This window comes from Stigmatopora nigra, chromosome 4 (genome assembly GCF_051989575.1).
Source record: "Stigmatopora nigra isolate UIUO_SnigA chromosome 4, RoL_Snig_1.1, whole genome shotgun sequence".
Classification (NCBI taxonomy): Eukaryota; Metazoa; Chordata; class Actinopteri; order Syngnathiformes; family Syngnathidae; genus Stigmatopora; species Stigmatopora nigra.
The window spans coordinates 5534847-5555082 of NC_135511.1; the positions used below are offsets into that span (position 1 = coordinate 5534847).

Sequence of the window (20236 nt, forward strand, 5' to 3'; positions counted from 1 at the left end):
CGTCAGACCTCCAATCCATTTGCACTGGGATCTCTAGGAGCAAATGATCGCACTTCCAGTTCAAATTGGATTGGACATCTATCTTTGTCACCCTTTTTGCGTGACTTTAATTATGAATGGCAAAAAAAAATGGGCCATTTGTACACAAGCAATTAACTGTTGCAACTTTAACTAATTTCACCCAGATGGAACCTCATTATAGTCGGCACACTTTGATTCAAGCTTTCTGTCGGAGTATGACTCGGGGCGTCACTTTGGCTTTTCAGTCACCTAGAGTTTGTTTTGAAATTGGTGACGATCAGAGCAGATTACCATTTGTAACAGCATGTGGCGTTAACTGCGCAGAGAAGAAAGCATTGCCCATAGCTATGGAGGAGTTTGTGTGTTTCCTTTTCAACATCTCTCCTCTTCTCTTGTTCCCTATTCCCGCTGCACACTCACGATAACAACTGTGTACGCTTGTATGTGTGCGCGCCATCCGTGAGGAAATGCTTGCAAGTGGCGAGGATCAAACAGTCAGTCAATTACCCTGAGAGGTCTTCAGTGGCTGTGACAGACGACCAGGCTAAATATCAGGGATCAGATGCACGCTGTGGTACAGTGATACAGGCGACACACAAATGTCTGCGCTGCACTTACAGAGAAAAACAGCACCTTATCAATGTTAAATAAATTGAGAAAAAAATATTTTTTCTTATGTGTATCAGTTCAAAAAATGTAGTAACTATAAGCAGGTAATATTTCCCATTTTATCAGTAATAATTTTAGTTCCTACCCGCACGTTAAATTGAATTGATTAGTCGATATTCAAATGTAATCTATTCAGATATATTTCAACTCGTTGCCTGTCGTTGACAGCAACAGACGTCCAATCCATTTCAACTTTGGAGAGGGTGGGAGCAGATAATAGCTCCATTCATTCAAAATGGATTGCACCTCTGGTGTCTTTAATGGCAGAGAATGAGTTGAAATGTTTTGTTTGCAGGGAGAAAAAAGGCCAGACAAAATGCATTGAAAAAAATCCCGGTCATTTTGAGATAGATTGGCCGCCTCGTGGCGCTGAGGTTCACTCCCCTGACTTCGGTGCAGGCAAGTGCAAGCCTGATTCCTGCTGGTGGCAGGATGATTGTGGCTGTGGATGGCCGTTTGTCTCTCTGTGTACCCTACAACTAATTGGAGACCAGTCTAGGGTGTTGTCTGCCTTTCACCTGAAGTCAGCTGGGTTAGGCTCCAGCAACCCCCGCAACTCTTTTGAGGATGCGCCGTATACAAGATGAATGAATGAATGAACCCTTAGCCAATGCAAAGCCATTAAATTGACATCACATGTTCAATCAAATCAAAAGCCTTTATTGTCATCATACACAGCTGTGTATAATGAAATTGTTATACAATCTCCTGTACAAAAACAAATAATATTAAAAATATTAATAATAGCTAGTGGACCATACTGAGAAAATGTCACTCTTTGTGTTTCATGTTACAAACATCTTCCTCAAGTTTAAGTCTAGTCCTTTTATTTGTTCTTGTGTTATCTTGATCAAAAACAGAACCCAAATATGTAACCTCCACATTCCATAGTTCCTGCGAGTGGCAGAGGAAATAGAAGATCACGTTTAAATGACAAACATATAAAGTGAGGTTGAGTCATATTCCAGATGCACGTAATGCATTTTGTTATTTAAATTATTAATTGTCCCACAAGTGTAAAACTAGGATTACTTTCATAAACAGTACATTAAAATGCAACCCCCTCCATCTTCTCACATTCTTTTCTTAACACCCTTCAAATGAGGCTACAAAAAAAAGAAATAAGTGTGGAATCGTGCATTGTAGCACCTTCAAAATTTTGTGTGACTGTACAGAGGACTAAATTCTGACTCGTACATTTTGAGGGATCTTCAACACTTATTACAACAGCTTTCATTGTCATTCGTTGTAGTGAGGGACAAAAACATTATGATTTTATTTGAGTCTTTTAGTTTAATTGCCCATAAATACTTCCACTTATCTCCTGATAAACATTTTCCTGCAGTCGCTAAAATGTCGTCACGTCATGTTTATGGGGTCACTTTACACAAAGTATATAGCTGGATGACACCGCATTGATCCCCACATCTTTTAAAGATATTAGATTGATTTGTAGCATAGCTGAGGTAATGCTCCCACCACTTCGCCACCGGCCTTTCAGTCGAGGTACGGCCTGTAAATCTATGATCACATGACAACATCCATTAGGTGTGACGCACTTTGACAATTAATTGAAGGGTACGCTTACACTGTGAAAGGTCCATTTCATGCGTCAGGACCGGCTGATGTGTGCGCGTGTCGGACCTGGAGGGGCAGGGCTTTGGGCCAGAGTCATCGGAGGGGCAGGAGCTCATCTGCATATTGGCACAGTGGTGACCCCCAAGTGATGGGATAGGGTGGAGATCCTGGCGGCATTCCGTGGGAGTTCACCGCCAGTTCAGGGTGAACGCTAGAGTGGTTTGGCATTGATCGCTAAGGCTGGAGGGATAAAAAGGACAAAACACAAGTCAAAAGTAGTCCGGGAGCAACATTTCGCCTTAAATTGGATATAAATGATAGATCAGCATTGTTAGAAGGCCACGTGGGCTAAGAACTTCAGCTGTTTTTGTCTCACGATTGCCAGACGGCTAAATTTGACCATAGACTTGGGTCTAGAACCGTACCTCATTCCCAATCTCTAACACACAACTTTGAACAAACACGGTAGTAACCATTGAAGTTTCTTCTATTTCAGTCTCACGTGTACACAAACACACACAGCATCTCTATTAATGCGTCCAGGCACAGGTCAGTCTAATAAACACGGGGTCGACATGGTGGTCATCGGAGGCTCGTTGACGGCGAGAGATCCTTTAAGGTGCTTCCTAATTGTATCCCCGCGGCCTTCTAGTCTACCTTTTTTTATAGCCAATCTCAACTGCACAATGGAGAAGGAAGGAAAGCAAGACTGCACTTTTCTACCGCTTTCTACTCATGGCAGGAACTGATTTTAGATACAAAGCTTATCCTTTTTTAATCCTCCGTAGAAAATTAGGAGAGCCTTTTTCAATAGTCTTATCGCCGCAAACAAGTACAGGTAGTGACGGTTTAAATATGCAGATAAATAAAACATAACTTCCAGGGACGTATTTGTTCATTCCTCTGTCTGTAAACACCTGAGTCGAAATATCTGCACTCACTCGGAAAAATTTAATCTCCCACTGGGACGAAAAAGAAAAGAAATGAAGTCTTTTAAAGTTCAGTTACAGGTAGTCGCAAAGGATCTTGAGTTTCTAGCGTCAAGGTTATTTTGTTTGATGTGTGAATGGCAATTTCATTGGAAATGAGTAAAAATAAGCAATAAAACTGAAACAGTTTGCAGCATTTACCTTAAATTTTTATACAATTTTGTAGGTACATTAGTATCAAGTCTGTGGTCACCATTAATGGCAATGGATGTCCAATTCACCTTAACTGACCGCTGTTAGCCCCAATCATAAATTCATCTATTCATTATGAGTTTCACTGAAATAAAATTAGACAAAATAGTTTTATTTATCCATTTGTTTATTTTTGGATCACTAGAACTATTTCCTTCTCCACAATGCTGGAATGGAAGGGAAATTTTAGGGGGAAGGAACGGGGTCATTCATTCAGCAAGATTATTATACTTTTAAATGGGAAAACCCTAATGATAATTTCATGTATTTGGAAGCTTCTTGATGATTTATTGACTTACATTTTCTTGAGTGCTTTGATTAAACATTTATACTACGTACTAGGCTTTTAAATGGCCAATCTCGTGGCAATACAGAATCACTTCTTTGGATAAAAATATGATATTTGCCAAGATTAAAAAGTCTGCCTGCATTCGAATTTATTCAAAGGCCTTTAATCAATTTAACACGGTAATTAGTACACATTTAACATTTGACCGCATGCAAAAAATACAAAGTCAGTTTGATGTTTTAGTTATTAGAGACGTGTGTCTTATTTATAAACGTACGTATCTCAGTCTCAATGTAAGTATGTTTGTATTCAAAATAACTCTGGTGGAATTAAGGGATCATGATCAAACTTGCAAGATATATTTGTAACATGAAATAGAACAGGTAATTGAATTTCAGTGTAATGAGGTCAAAGGCCACAAAAGTCTGAAATGGTTTTTCTGTGTCTCAGATGCTTGTAGTTTTGGTTATTTTGTATGGTGAAATATTTCTAATTTTCAAATTAAAAAAAACATTCTTTTGAACAAAATAGGGTATCTTAAAGATGATATTTTTGATCAATTGTTTCAATTTGATTGAATTGGTTGTCATTCCACCCATCCTGCTTGATATGATTTGTGTTATAGTTACCACTTACTATCCATCATCAATAGCAGTAGTACTGGCCCCGGAATAACATAAATCCCTTAGTCAAAGTACTAATAAATGTATGCTTTTGCAGGCTAGAGTTCGTATTAAGAGTTAAAAATGTTTATTTCCAAGTTGCTGGAGAGTACATACACCTTTTTAAAGGTAACAATTTGACCCCCTAGCATATTCAGTATCAAAAAATATTTTTCCTTCCAATCGGAATTTGTCGAAGTCCAGCCCTTGTAACACGAGTAAAGAGGAAAATGAAGGAAACTGAGGTGCTTGTAACAGATTCCACCCAACATCGGAACTGCCTAACCTAGACAGGGTCATCAAGAAACCTAGCACCATGACACGACCACCCTACCTGATATACCCCCGGAATCACCTCTCCCCACTTCTCCCTCTACTTCCCTCAATCGACTCTTTAGACTGAAGCCCTACCGCTCCACCGGTTTCACTTAGTCTGTCCTTTGTGACTAACTAGGCTTTTGTTTGGAAGGCCTGAAATGGTAAGAAGACCAACCAATGTTGGTGACTATCAGCTATCTGCTTGGATAGTGCATTAAGGCTGTCCCATTGGACCACCGGGTCAGAGTTTGTCCTGAATCTCATTCTTCAGGCCTGAGAAATGCTCATTGGTTGATCGCAATGTTACGCAAAGTCAAGGCTTCTTTATAGCTAAAGCCTGTTTGTGTGTGTGTGTTATCTATCCCTGTAGGCACAGAACGGCACGAGTTGACTTCCTGGATGAGCTTTGAGTCCATCTTCAGGTTCTTCGGTGAAGTGATGGAAGCTAAAGAGGACGAGGAGATAGAAGAGACGTCCAACATTGTTACCACTCGCAGCAGCTCCCTCAAAAGCAAACACCTCGAGTTGTAAAACAACGCTGAATTGTGTGGAGAGTGGGAGACTCTTGGTGTATTTTTCTAGCGTTTCTAAGATTCTCACTTCACTCCTCGGGTGTCATTTCTACCGTGGCCGAGAAGTGTCGGGCAATTTCCAAATGCTTTGAGAAACTAAAAATACACAAATGTTTACGACGGAAGTAAGCAGTTAATGTCATAGAACCATCTTGACAGGACAATAACAATAGTGGCTAATGTCATACATTAATCTTTACTAGAGGACAAATTCTAAAAAAGACAATGCAGGAATGTCAATTTGCGTTGTGGGAACTTTTGCATTTGTTTTTAAATACTGGTTTTCATAGTTTTATTTTTTTCTGTTGAATTTGCAAATTGCCACCTAACATTTCTCGAGTTACTTGAGTCCTGAGGTACACCTCAGATTGATTGCTTTTTAATTTTTTTATGAGTCATAATTCTTTTAACTCATTGTCTAAACAATAGCCCTGATTTAGTTCCATTGCCAACACCACATGTCCAATTTGTATTGACTGGGAAGGCCACGCGACGACGAGACGATTAATGGCAGTCAATGAGGGGAAACTGTGTAAATGACATAAATTCAGCACCATTTAAAGAATATCTCGTTTCAACATAAATCTACTATCACATGTCTGCAAATCCAAGATCTCAATATAATTCTAAGCCTGAATGATGCTAAAGAAAAGTACATGTCTATTTTTCCCCTCCACTAGAGTCATTTTCTTGTGTTCTTAGATGTGACAAGTGACTGCTCACTTGCACATAATCTGGAATATGTGACACAAACATGATAACATTTTTTTTCCCTCAAGTTTCCTAAACCACTCAAGGCTTAACGCAATATGCTTTTAATGTGTGGCGACATTAGTGAAATCTCAAGCCAACGCTAAATCTCATGATACCTTAGACACTTCCTTAAATATGTACTTTCCCCTTATTCCCCCCTCACTTCACGTCGTGACTATTGTTTAACTTTTAGCTGTGAAATCCTATTTCTCCTTCATGCCCGCCCAGTCTGTGTGGAAATGTGTGTGTGGTTTAATGCTTTTGAGGATTATCTTTGTGCTGTAATGAGACAACTGTGGCTGATGGTTTCAAGGCCTAATTTCCTTTTAATTTGATTCCCATCTCTCCTGGTTTCAGCTACAACAACAACAAAAAAAAGCATTTGCTTATTATTTGATTTGATGATTTCGGTGTTGAGATAGCAGCGCTCGTCTTTCTGTTTTTCACAGGGAAAAAAATCGGTTCATTTTTTTTTCACCAATTCTTCATAATTGTATATTGTTGCCTGGAGGGAACAAACAAGGCTCTGTGGTTCTAATAAAAAGCCAAAGTAAGATCGAAGTAGAGATGAAAAAATCCAAAGCACAGTTTGCAAAGAAAGAAAAGGATTTATTTTGCCAATGTTTCTTGGAAGACATTTTTTCTCATGTAAGAGTCTTTGTATTTGTTTAATAAAATACCTGCATTCATGTTTTATGGCACGGTCATGTTGATAATGTTTTAATTTACTTATGTTCAAATGTTTCACAAGTTCTTTAAAGTTTGCATTAGTCATAAGACATTCATGAAAAAGGTTGTAATAACTTTTCAGATGGAAATAAAGTTTTGCATTCATTTCTGTTGTACTTGGATACATTTAGTTTTACTCTTTCACCGCCATTAGTGATGATGATAGGAATCATATTATGTGGCCCTTTTCATTCTTCTGCTATGAATTTAAATCTGTTTATCAACAGAATAAGTCCAATTCATTTAATTTGGGAGGCGTGAGAGCAAATGAACTTTTGCAGCCAACCCTGCTAGTGAACTGAACGCATGTCACAGTCAATGGAAGCCAATGACTTATGCTTGTTTTGATGTTGTTTTTAATTAATATTTTTATTGTATTGCAAAAAATTGGAATGAACCTTTTTATAATGTGTTTTTAGAGCAGGGGTGAGCAAACTATTCCACAAAGGGCCGCAGTGGGTACGGGTTTTAATTCCAACCCATAAGGAAAGACAGACAACTTTTCACCAATCTGGTATCCTAGAAGTGCAATCAATGGATTGCAGTCAGGTGCTTCTTGTTTCAGCCAAAATCTAATTAGTTAAACTGTCTGTTCTGCATCGGTTAGAACAAAAACCTGCACCCACAGCGGCCCTCGAGGACCGGTTTGCACACCCTTGTTTTGGGGCCTTGATGTCCACCAAAATGATTTAATTCTCTCTAATTTCCTGAACCACTTTATCCTCATTAGGGTCATGGGGGTCCTGGAGCCCTGAATCGGTGGCCAGCCGATCGCAGATATTTTTTCCAAAGAAAAACATCCAATTCTGCTTTCAAATTTGTCCAATTGGGCATTATTCGCCCAACTAAATCATTTATTTTCCTCCAATGAGGTCTTTAAACGCCCCTTCAATGAACCTTTTCATTTGGTTTCCATTCATTACTGTACAAGTCAGCTTCACCTCACACACTTCACTCGCACTAAATCATGACAATATATTCCCTCCCCAAAAATTCATACGGACGCCATTTTGGCTCAATTTATTAGCACGTCAACTTGTCAGGTCTTAATCCTTGCATTGAAACGACGCCTCATTTAATCCTCATGTGACTCCTTTAAGTGCATCATCCCCCCCCTCCACCCTCCCCCTTCTGTGTTTAATTCCCAATGTGAACCCGTGGAGGACTGTTTGACATGGAAAACTTTTCTGCCGTTTGATATTTCAATTGTTTGATTCCGTGGAGTGAGTTGTTGTCACGCTTGCTTGCACCGGCCCTCTGTGTGTGTGTGTGTGTGTGTGTGTGTGTGTCTGTGCGTGTGTGTGTGTGCATGTGTGCGTGGGGGGGGGGGGGGGGGGGTACGTGTGTGTGTGCAAGATCACCATCCCCTCTCAAGATGAACTCTCGCCTTAGCAGTTGGAATGTCACCCCTCTGACACACACACATACACACACTCGCATACAAATACTAGTGCGGATCACTGTCACGTCACTATTTGCATAATGATATGCTCAGCTCCGAGGAAGAAAGTAACCCCCAAATTTTACGGGTCAACTAACTGCAACAATCAATGTTTTATCGGGCCTACTAAAGGAAAATATCTTGAACAAGCAGGAGTGCAAGAAACGCTCTTTCTTCTTCTCTCACCTCCTCCCCAGCTCGCCCACTCGTCAATTCAATCCACTGTCCATCGAGAGTGAGATTTCCAAAAAATGCCTCCTCGGAAGCCAAACTGTAGCCCAAACTATACATTTTACGCATGATCCTGTTTATATTTCCAAATGTGAGGCGCACGTGCAGTGGCCGGTTTGTTTCCAACTCATTACATATTCATTGACTCGCACGAGAAGCCATTTAAGTGGGAAAAAGGGCTTCCATATTCTAATAAGGAATCACTCAGGAACAATCAGATATAGAAAAGCCAAGGGACAAGAAGTTATGCACAGGTGCGGCGTAAAGTCATTGGCTTCCATTGACGGCAATAGACGCCCAATCCATTGGAACTCGAGCTTTTGTTGATTAGCTATTCACTAGAGAGAAAAATAATGGACGTCTATTATGGACAATGGCACTGCTTTAAGTGCAGAAGATATTTATATATATATATATATATATATATATATATATATATATATATATATATATATATATATATATATATATATATATATATATATATATATATATATATATATATATATATATATATATATATATATATATATATATATATATATATATATATATATATATATATATATATATATATATATATATATATATATATATATATATATATACATATACATATATACACATCTATATACACATATACATATATATACATATATACACATCTATATACATATATACACATATATATATACATATATATACACATATATATACACATCTATATACATATATATACATATATACACATATATATACATATATATATACACATATATACACATCTATATACATATATACACATATATATATATACATATATATACACATATATACACATCTATATACATATATATACATATATACACATAGATATACACATATATACACATCTATATACATATATAGACATATATACATATATATATACACATATATATTATACCTTCCTCTATATATATTTATATTAATTTTTGGGTGCAAAACACGTAATAATTTGAAAGGCTGTTAAGGTATTGTGATCATGTCCGGTGGTGGAACCTTGTGACGTTCTGGGTTTGGTTTTAACAGCAGCTCTCGGGGTCGGTGTCCTCAACGCCCCCTCAATTACACCTCCTCTGATACTCTGCCGCGCCTCAACACTCCTGTCTGCACTACAAAGGACAAAAGAAAAAAATACATTTGGGGAAATTACTTATTGAAGATTTTGATCCGGTTTTAGGTGGTCTGCAGACACAAAAAAAAAAAAAAACAAGAATAGGGGTAAAAAGAAAGGATGTGGATAGAGTCAATGTCTTTCTTCTCCAAGGATAAATATTTATATTTAACAAAATGCACCTTGTTAAACCATATTAAAGGTTAGACAAAATTGTGGATTGGACATTTAATGTAAAAGGTGAAATCATTCATATCTGAATTGCCTTTTTTTTCTTTAAAGCAAACAGATTTGTTTCAATTTACATTTGTTACCTAATTGAAAACCGAATCAACACATTTGTGAATTTGAATAAACAGCATGCACATATGAGATGAATATAATTAATATCTTTATAAAGGTGTATGAAATGAATGCGTTTTTCATATTAAAAATGTGTAAATGACGAAATGAGAGGTTTGTTTTATATTTGTTTTAACGCTCAAAATAAAGAAGATGACAATCACTTTACTTGGAAAATGCATTGTTTTAAATTTAACTCATTTGGTTTATGTTTGGTCTATGAAGAATTTCTCTACAATTTTCGTTCCATCATCATGCAAATGATAAGTTTATGATGAATTTCCCGAAATATAACCTATGAATGCTTAGTTATTTAATATGAATACAAAGTAATACATTTTTCAATTGGTCTGTGAGTTCATTACAAACGTGTCCCTAAAGTATTCCATACTGTAGACAATATTAATATGACAACTGTAATAAACATAAATTAAACTTATCTATGTCGTATCAACGATCAATAAATTGCAATACACGTTTTATTGTTCTTAAGATTAACGAAATAATGAACTACTGTCAGAAATAATTCCATCCAATTAAATTGTGATCAATATCTTCCCCATTTAAGTCCTAAAATAAATATAAAATTCCTAGGCATTTGAACAAAGAGGGCAGAGAATAATCATATTTTAATGCCACTGGCAGCCATAAACGTCCAATTAATTTTGCCTGGCGGTTATCAAACGAAATAAATTAGACATCTATAGCTGTCAATGGTAATTATTAGTCAAATATGTTGAAATTTCAGCACACTTTTATTAAAAAAAGAAAAATATTAATCATTTTTATCAATTAAATTCTTCACTTGAACGCAACCCTCCGTGGATCAACACGTCGCGCGTGGCTTAAAGAAGTTATTATTGGAGTGAGGAAGAGGGGGAGGGGGGTCACCCTCCTCTTCATCACGGTGGGCAAAAAAAAAAAAAAGATGAACTTATTGCCATTCAGACTGCGCGCGTGTTTGGATGCGCATTTCACGCTTCTCCCTTCGCATGCTTCTCAAGCGAGGTTTGGAATCTCCGTGGTTAAGCGACTTAATATACGTGTGTTATTAAAGGGCCCGCAGCCCGGCGGCTTGCCCCCGCCCGGGTCTCACCCCCCACCCCCCACCCCCCACCCCCCACCCCACTTCTTTCCTCTATCAGCCATTCTAATGTCCCTCATTGTGTTTGTCACCTGAGTCAGCAGGGAGGATGAAAGACGAGGAAGAAGAGAATCTGGCGATGATAGGATAGGGTGTGTGGGTGTGTGCGTGCGTGCGTGTGTGTGTATGCGTGTGTGTGTGTGTGTGTGTGTGGTAGTGGTCCAGCCAACTCTACTTTATTGCTGTTTATCCCCGCAGCAAAAGCTGTCAGGCGCTGACAGATTGGCAGAATGTTTAATCAATTTATTTATTTCTGCACTGCGAATGGACAGTTTGCTTTAATGCTCGCCATGAAAGTGAAACAATTGGGAAATAAGTTAAAGGAGTAGGAAGGAAACCTACTCTAGGGGGTGAACAGTGATGGGCTAATAAGGGAGATTTGGTACAAACTTAGTGAAAATGTATGTGTTTGAATGGGGGAAAGGAAAATGCTACTGTTGCAGTATATTTAAATCATTGCTAAAGGAAAATGATACTGTTACTATATATTTAAATCATTGCTAAATTGGTCAACAAACTATTTTGATAGATAACTGGCTCCAGCACCCCCCGGGGCCGTTGTGAGGTAAGTAATGCAGAAAATGAATAAATCTATTCGAAAGTGCTGAATAAAAATCTGACCTTTTTTGCTCCTCTAAATTAGAGTTGTTTTGCAAATCTAGTTTTTTGTTGTTGTTGGAATGTAAAAGTATTGCACCACTGCCATCCTCCAGCACCCCCGGCACCCATGTGAGGATATGTGTTTCGGAGAATGAATAATTGAGTATGGCTGCCAAGAATATTGCTCAAAAAAGGAACAATATGTAGCAAATAATACATGTTCTGTCACCTTTTAGACAACAGGATATAGAAAATACAGAATGTGACGTGTTTCCATGGCAATATGTGAAAAATTGTTAACTATATGAGGCTAATGTTGATAATGATTTTGAATTATGAGTATCAAATGAGAAGCAAAAAGGATGTCAGATTTGAAATCAGCAATAATAAATATATACATATATATAATTAGTTTTATAATAAAACCAAAACAACTCATGCAACTGAAAATGGTGGGGGGGGGGGGGGGGCACCAGAGGAAATTCTTAATTTCATATAAGATGTAGGTGGATATAATATTTATTAAGAAATATAATACTTGTTAAGTTAAACCACTGTAAGTAAAAAACGTGAAAATGGGGGGTTATTATTTTTAAAAATGATATAAGTTCATTTTCTCTGCAGAAAAAGAGAATGGGCTTCAAATACGTTTTAATTTACCATGAACACAAATTCTTGCTTCAAAAAAATAGGGCCCTGTCCTGTTATGCATAGCTTCTCTCGAATAATTTATTCCCATTTGTTCAGTTTTCTATTTGTTTTGGGTTTTTTTCACTTACAAATATACAACATTTATTCCGGTGCTTTTTAAAAGTTGTTAAAAATAAACTAACAAAAAGACATAATGTTGTTCCTTTTGTGAGTGATAAGCTGATTGATGAAAGAAATAGATTTTGTATGGATTAAATCTTTAAAAAAATGTTAATACGTGTGTGTTTGTGTGTGTGCGCGCGTGTGTGTACGTGCTTATTTTCTAAGATAATCAATAAACACAGCACAACTTCAAGACTGAGTTTTAACTCCATAAAACAGTCCATTTCAGAACTTCAAGAACTCTTGAAAATGACCTTTTTAAATGGCCAGATATTTATTGCTGCAGTGTTTTGATTAATGTTGTGTGTTATTTTACTTATACTAAACCAACCTCACCCCCCAAAAACCCTAAATGATTTCCCTAATTTATTCACGAAATAATTGAAAGCAAAATTCTCCCCGAGTACCTCCAACATCCGAATACACCACTCAGATCGCTCCACAGTTTTATTAGCAGGATGTGTTGACTTGTCAGAGCAGTCTTGTTACTCCGTCGCATCGATTTCTAACTTGTCCTGTCCAAAGTGATGCGAATATCCAAGAAGTCCGGTGGACGCAGCACCATGGACAGCGACCCCACCCACCTCCTTGGTGACCTCGCCTTGCTATCACATTACCTCAGCCTGGGCCGCTTCATAAGCAAGAGATGGATTGACAAAGAAACCTCTGTTTTTTTTTTTTTCCTGTTTCCTTCAACTCAATACTTTATCACAAATGTAGTGTAACTAAAATTCACACACACACACATATATAATAATATAATATATATATATATATATATATATATATATATATATATATATATATATATATATATATATATATATATATATATATATATATATATATATATATATATATATATATATATATATATATATATATATATATATATATATATATATATATATATATATATATATATATATATATATATATATATATATATATATATATATATATATATATATATATATATATATATATATATATATAACTATCCTTATTAATGCATAACACTATTTGGCATGAAAGAATGGACGAATAACTATTTGTAGTGTATTCAGTCTCCAAAATCTGCATTATTCAGTTTTTTTTCTCCTCTCCATCAACTTTCCCCGATTCGTGGGTGCTGTAGGGGTGTCGGTTAGTGTGGGGGTGCTGCTTGATGGAGCTGTGCTGAAGCTTTGAGACAGCTTGTTAATTAAAAGCCCAAGAGATGAGGCTGCTGCATGTGCAGCCAGCGTCCATATCAGTGCGCCGCTAAGCACGCTGACAGACAGCAAGTTACTTCCAACGCCCAACGCCAATCCTCCTCTACCTTCTTTTTTTATCACAGTAGAGCAGTGAGATATTTTAATGCGTCGAAATCCCACTGTGGCTCAAAAAATATCTTGTTTTCTACTTAAGGAATGACGACAAACCTCCGAATTCGCTGTCACTCCGCGAGGATATATAGAGCCCAAATGGCCGCTTTGTGAGCTCCCAAATCCACGCGGCAGGCAGCTTAAATGTGGCAAATTCGATTAAGAGGAGGGAAAGAAAGGAATGTCAAAAATGGATTGAATTAGAGACGATAGGTATTAAGTACTTTAATAAGCCTGGGATGACATTGATGGCGGAGATGCACACAAAGAGCTTTCAATAAAACAAAGAAAGAGACTTTTTTTCTCCCATTATTTATTTAGTCGGCCACTGTGGTCATCGCACATGTATTATTCCGCCGTAATTGAACCCAAAGTCCGCCCTTTGCCTGGAGGGCATTTTTCGCAAGTGTCAGTTTGAAGGCTTGTTAAGTAGGAAAAACAAACCCCCCAAAAAGACGAGAGGACTACAAATATTAACGACGAAATTGTATTCTGGAAGTAAAGTGGTTCTGCAGAGAGAGTGGGCCGTGCTTTGACATGATTTTGGGACCACACAGATCTGGGTGAGGGGGTTTTCAACCTTATCTGCAGGTGAATTTTTAAATGAAAATACAAACCACACACTTGGTCTAATAATGATGATCTCTTAAAACTAAATTAAACCAGAACTAACCTAAATTCAAATGTCTTAACTTTGCTTATCAAGTTTGTTTTAATGGAGCTTTTTGAATGGATTTATTGGAGGACAAAATCAAAACAAAAAATAAAAAGTCCACAATAGCGATGCACCTGTAAGAGGTTCATCAGCTAAAAGGGGAAATATGAAGGAATGCAGTTTTAAAAGACAACTTCGTGCTCCTGATAAAAAATAATAATAATAGACTTTTTGTGCAGTGCGAGGAAGTTCATCCTTCATGTGAAACAAGCAATAAATAATACAAATCTTGGTTTGATTAAATACATATCAACCACTTTGTTTTTTTTTATCTACCTTTGTTTGAATGGGCTTTTCTGTAAGAGATATTCAACAAACATTAATGAAAAAAAAGTGCGTCTGCTGACCAAAATATATGGATTTCTTTATTAAATCTTGGTCTTCTCCTGCAAGTCATTTATTTTATTGTTGTATTTATTCTCTTTTTAAAATATAACCGCAGCAGAATCTCCACCACATCCATCAACGTCACACATGCAACGAATTGCTATTTAATTCAAAGTCAACGAGTAGAAGTAGATTTACTATTTAAACTCATAATAAAACAAAAGTTATAAACACTTGATCGACGTGATGAACAATTGGAACTCACTTGTTTTTTTTTTTAGGTTTCATTTGCCACCAAAACAGTACTAAAATTATTCCTTCATATAAAATGGAGAACAATCTGATATCATTTTTGAAAAATGATAAAAAAATATTGGAATGCATACTATTACCTTGAATTAAAATATATGTTGCATTGTTAGAATAGTATTAAAAATAGATTTGTATTGTCAATTACTTTCAACCTAAATCTAGTATTTTTGACAAAATTCACGTTAGAAATAAGTACGCTAAATCATGCAAGATTTAAAGAAAAATAACAATAAACTCAATCGTTTTTTGAGAAGTTCACATTAAAGTTAAAGTTGCAGCTGGTTCAAAAATGTTTTCATAAAAAAAGAATACTAATGTTCATACAAAATAAAAATAAAACAAATATATTAATAGTTTGGTGGTGTTTACACCCCTAAAATAAGAATATTAATGAAAATATAAAGTTGATGGAGAGACGAGCTGTACACATCGGCTCCAATGTCAGAGGGTCCCCCTAAGGGAGGGCGCCATCTAGCAAACAAAGATAGCAACAATAACAGCCCGAATGAGTGTAAGGAGGGACTCACACACTGACGAGAAAGACAGAGAAATAAAAAAATGACAAACACAGGAAGGAAGGAAAGAAAAAAAGAGTGAAAGGGCAGTGTCAATTCCCAGCTTGCAACTCTAGCCAAGAACTTTACAACATTACACTATTGAATCTCATCGTGCAGGTGTACCTAATATTACGACCACTGGGACTTGGTAATTGTATTATAAAGTTATTGTTTCAATTCTGAGACTCCTTGTAAAATTATTATTTTTTTACACTCCAGGAAAACTGCACTAAATACTTTCAACATGTTTAAATGTAAAATGATATACTGTTATGGAGTTAAATGCAGCGATTTTAAGATGTACTAGTTTTATATATGGAACAGTAAATTATGGGAAATAAAGTAGGAATGGATTCAAAAATGAAAAGTGAACCAAATACACGTGACTTGGAGATCTTTATAAAGCAAGAAAAAAATCGCCAGCAAAAAAGGCTTTGAAATGAATATTTTTCTCACAAGTTGTGTTAAAATGCCCATAAAAATATTCTAAATGATTCTGGTCTAAAACACATTTACTTTCCTTCATGTAAGTGTGCTTATTTAGTGTAAAGAGTGACAAAAACATGTAGATTCACATGCAAAATATGCACTTGCAGATTATGTAGGCTGTATCAAACTGGATTCATAGTACTTTTACACCAGCTGTCCACCATCAAAATTGCATTAATATCTCAATGTGGCAGCTTTGTGAATTATTATATTATATATAAAATATGCAATGGAAATAACCCCCCTGCCACAGTGACATGAAGGAAACGGGTGACCTTTTAGTGCAGTGTCCACTCTGCTGGCCGTCCGTCTAAATAAGACCCCCAATAACTGCATAACACGGTGCCAGCTATTCATTACAGATATAATCACTGGATGCAAATGAATTTGGAAGATGGGTGGGGGTCGCGGGGTGTTGTGTGAGTGGCGTGGGGGGCCATTGGACCGAATCTAAGAGTGGATGCACCAAGATGGGGACTATTCAATGCCCACCTGAATCCAATATCGCCGCATTTATTTGGATGTGGGGGAAACACCAGCGAGCAGCTTCCATTCAAATGAGATGCGCATGCGCAGATGTGTGCGTGGCCTTTGAAGAGAAGAGAGGGGTCGTGTCACTCAGCAGAGGGAGAGAGAGAGTGAGGGCCACTCCGCTCTACCTCCCAAGCACTCCCCTCCTCCTCCTCCTCCCACCCTCTTCATCACCCTTTCTATACTCTCCCCTGTTCCCCCTTTTCTCTCTCTCTCTCTATCTCTCGACCCCCACTCTCTCCCCCTCTCTTCTTCACACAACACACGCGCATGCATTTTCACCACTGGGCTCAGATTAGAGTTCTTTAAGGGAAATGAGGAGTGGGGGGTCTTCTATATAGTCACTGTGGCGGTATGTGTGTGGTGGTGTTGGTGGGGGTGTCCACGGTGGGGTGATATAGCCCATGCAGGGATTTTAAATAAAGATGTAATGACCAAAAATTAAAAGAAAACCGTAGTTATGTAGTAATTTTGCATGTGATGAATAACCAGATGAGTAATTATTTTGACTACAATTGAAAATGACATGCATGCATGCATATGATGATGATAACACCGTGCTCTATATATGAAAAATACCCCAAAAAACTATATTCAAAAATTCAGAAATGAGTGAATTCACTGAAAGTATCCCCGCGTGAGGCTTTGAGTTGAACATCTTCAATTATCAAGGTTTTAAAGGAAAAAACATTACTAAACAAACTCATTTTATGGTTCATATATTGCAACAGAGATATAGACTCATTTTGATGATATCTTATAACGAGATGAAAGTTATATCAACAGGTATCCCAGCATAGGTGATCAAAATGCACTTTAAGTCACGTGCAAAACGTTTTACGTCATCGCATGATAGGGAAAGTTCCACTTCCGCTTCGGACTACGTCACCTACACAGTAATCATCCACTGTTTAAATAAGTGCACACCAAAAAATTCATTGCAGCAATCTCTGTCAACACCCTAAACAGAGAGTATCTCCATCCCAGCTTTTAAATTGTTCCACCATTTCACCCACAAAATAACACTTACACGGACGCACATCAAAACACCGAAGAAAAAGATTATATATATATATATATATATATATATATATATATATATATATATATATATATATATATATATATATATATATATATATATATATATATATATATATATATATATATATATATATATATATATATATATATATATATATATATATATATATATATATATATATATATATATATATATATATATATATATATATATATATATATATATATATATATATATATATATATATATATACATATACATATACATATAATAATAATAAATAATATAAAAAGTCTTACTCATTTCGCATTTTCACACCCAGTTGGATTTTCGTAGCCTACTGCCATTTGTAAAATTGTCAATTTTATAGGTGAAGGTTTGTGTCCCACATCCACAAGTGTTAGTTCTCAAACGGGAACAAGAGTGAAGATTGAGACATTTTGTTTGAGCCCACTTTGGAAAAAAAGTGCTTGTGTGTGTGCTTGTGTGTGTGTGTGTGTGTGTGTGTGTGTGTGTGTGTGTGTGTGTGTGTGTGTGTGTGTGTGTGTGTGTGTGTGTGTGTTTTGGAGGGGGGGCGTCATTTCATCATGTGGGAGGTGGGGACACAAAGTTTGGACCCGTGACTGGCATTCCGGGGAGACATGCATATTTTAAAACAACAATGCAGCGCACACATTGCAGGAGGATTGAAGGGGGTGACAGTGGGAGGGGTGAAAACTTGCTAGAGAAATTAGCGTTATATGAAGAGCTGTCAATGCACCACTGCCCTTGACGGTAATAGACGTGCAATCCATTTGGACTGAAGGCATTCATTCACTATAAACTTTATTTAATAACTACCACAGCACATAACATCCTGTCGTCATTTGGTTGAGATGTATAGCTTCTAGGTGATTATGCATGTGTGAGTCCACCTTGACCAATCGCTTGATAGCTTTGTCATAAAGTTATGCTTAACTTTTGTACACTTTTTTACAAATAATAACTTGGGTCTGAGAAATAATTTGTTACATTGCGTGTGATATTATGTTAAGGATGACTTATTTTTATATATCATGTTGGGGGAGTCTGAAATTGGCTGGCCACCAATCCAGGGTGTGCCCGCCTCGCTCCCAAAGTCACCCGGGATGAGCTCCAGCACCCCTGCGATCCTTGTGAGGATAACTGGTTCAGAAAATGAATGTTAAGGAAGTGGGGACAAGCAGTCATTAAAAAATGAATTGATATTAAAGAAATACTTCAACAAATTATTTGGTGTTTTATGTTTACTGGGAAAATCAGAAGATTAACAACTGGTCGTTATGAAGAAGTAATACTACATTACACCAGTGTCAAAGTGGCGGCCCGGGGGCCAGATCTGGTCCGCCGCATTATTTTGTGTGGTCCGGTAAAGTCAATCATGAGTGCTGACTTTTTCTTTTAGGATGAAATTCAAATGAAGAGTATAGATGCATATTACATTTCCTGATTTTCCCCCTTTTAATACAATAATTGTCATTTTTTAAATCATTTTTTTGTGTTTTTTGTTCAAAAACCATTTCTTACGATCTAAAAATATGTAATAATCATTTTTTATATCTATAAAAACCTGAATATCCCCTTTCAATCAATTTATTGAAAAAATAATCTAAATATTATATCTAATATAGTCCAGCCCAGGTGAAATCGAGTTGACGTTAAAGCGGCTCACGAGCCAACCCGAGTCTGACACCCTTGTTATAATATGTATATAGTCCTGGAATTTATTTGATTTGATAAATTGGCTGTTATTGACATCCATAATTGTCAAATCATTTTTTTTCTAAGAAGTCTGGCAGGGAATAATCCCTGCCAACCCTCCTAGTCCACCAACACAGGCACTGAAACATGAATTTCCCCCAGTCAGCCCCAGAAAAGGAAAAAAAAAACTCCCCCCCCCCCCCCTCTCTATGATGCAATATCACAACACGACAAGTATGGAGCAATTAATAAAGCATTCCACTTCTTCACAAAAGACATATGATCGTGGAGTAAACATAGCCCTTTTTCTGGCTGGTTGAAAATAACCCACAATGGCAGTTTCAATTCCAAACGTCTCCCGCCTTCTATTTTGTCAAGTCACACACAATTGTATCTGTCCCGACTAAATCCGCTGCGCTTAGTGCTGTCACTTCTGCACAGCTTTTACAACATCACCCCTCCTTCTCATTGCTCTCCTCCTTTTTTTTCTTTGCGGGGAGGTTTCTGGCTCTTCTGCAAAAGAGAAGCAAAGAGAGAGGACAGAGGGGAAAGGCAAGAAGAAAAGAAAAGAGGGTGATGAGAGAGCGAAATGAAGGGCCAGGAGGGGAGAGGACAAAGGCGAGTGCATGCAGCGGTGTGGAGCTGGATATCTCTGTTAGTTGTCAGCGTTTAGTC

The 20236-nt window shown here is 37.0% G+C and overlaps 1 protein-coding gene and 1 long non-coding RNA gene across 3 annotated transcripts in view; one reads left to right on the forward strand and one right to left on the reverse strand.

Annotated features, from left to right (window-relative positions):
• Positions 1-6877, forward strand: part of LOC144195846 (cotranscriptional regulator ARB2A homolog) — a 124548-nt gene extending 117671 nt beyond the window's left edge. The window contains exon 11 of the mRNA XM_077715700.1: positions 5089-6877. Within this exon, the coding sequence (XP_077571826.1) occupies positions 5089-5249 (161 nt within the window). The 3' untranslated portion in view covers positions 5250-6877. The remainder of the gene's footprint in view (positions 1-5088) is intronic.
• Positions 1474-18317, reverse strand: LOC144195847 (uncharacterized). Of its 2 annotated transcripts, XR_013326170.1 has the most exons (4): positions 18142-18317; positions 9486-9598; positions 2279-2508; positions 1474-2211 (listed from the first exon to the last, which is right to left on the reverse strand). It is a non-coding gene; the product is annotated as an uncharacterized LOC144195847 (long non-coding RNA). The 2 variants fall into 2 exon arrangements; XR_013326169.1 differs by lacking the exon at positions 9486-9598 and having other exon boundaries at positions 18142-18315.
• Positions 18318-20236: the final 1919 nt, after the last annotated feature.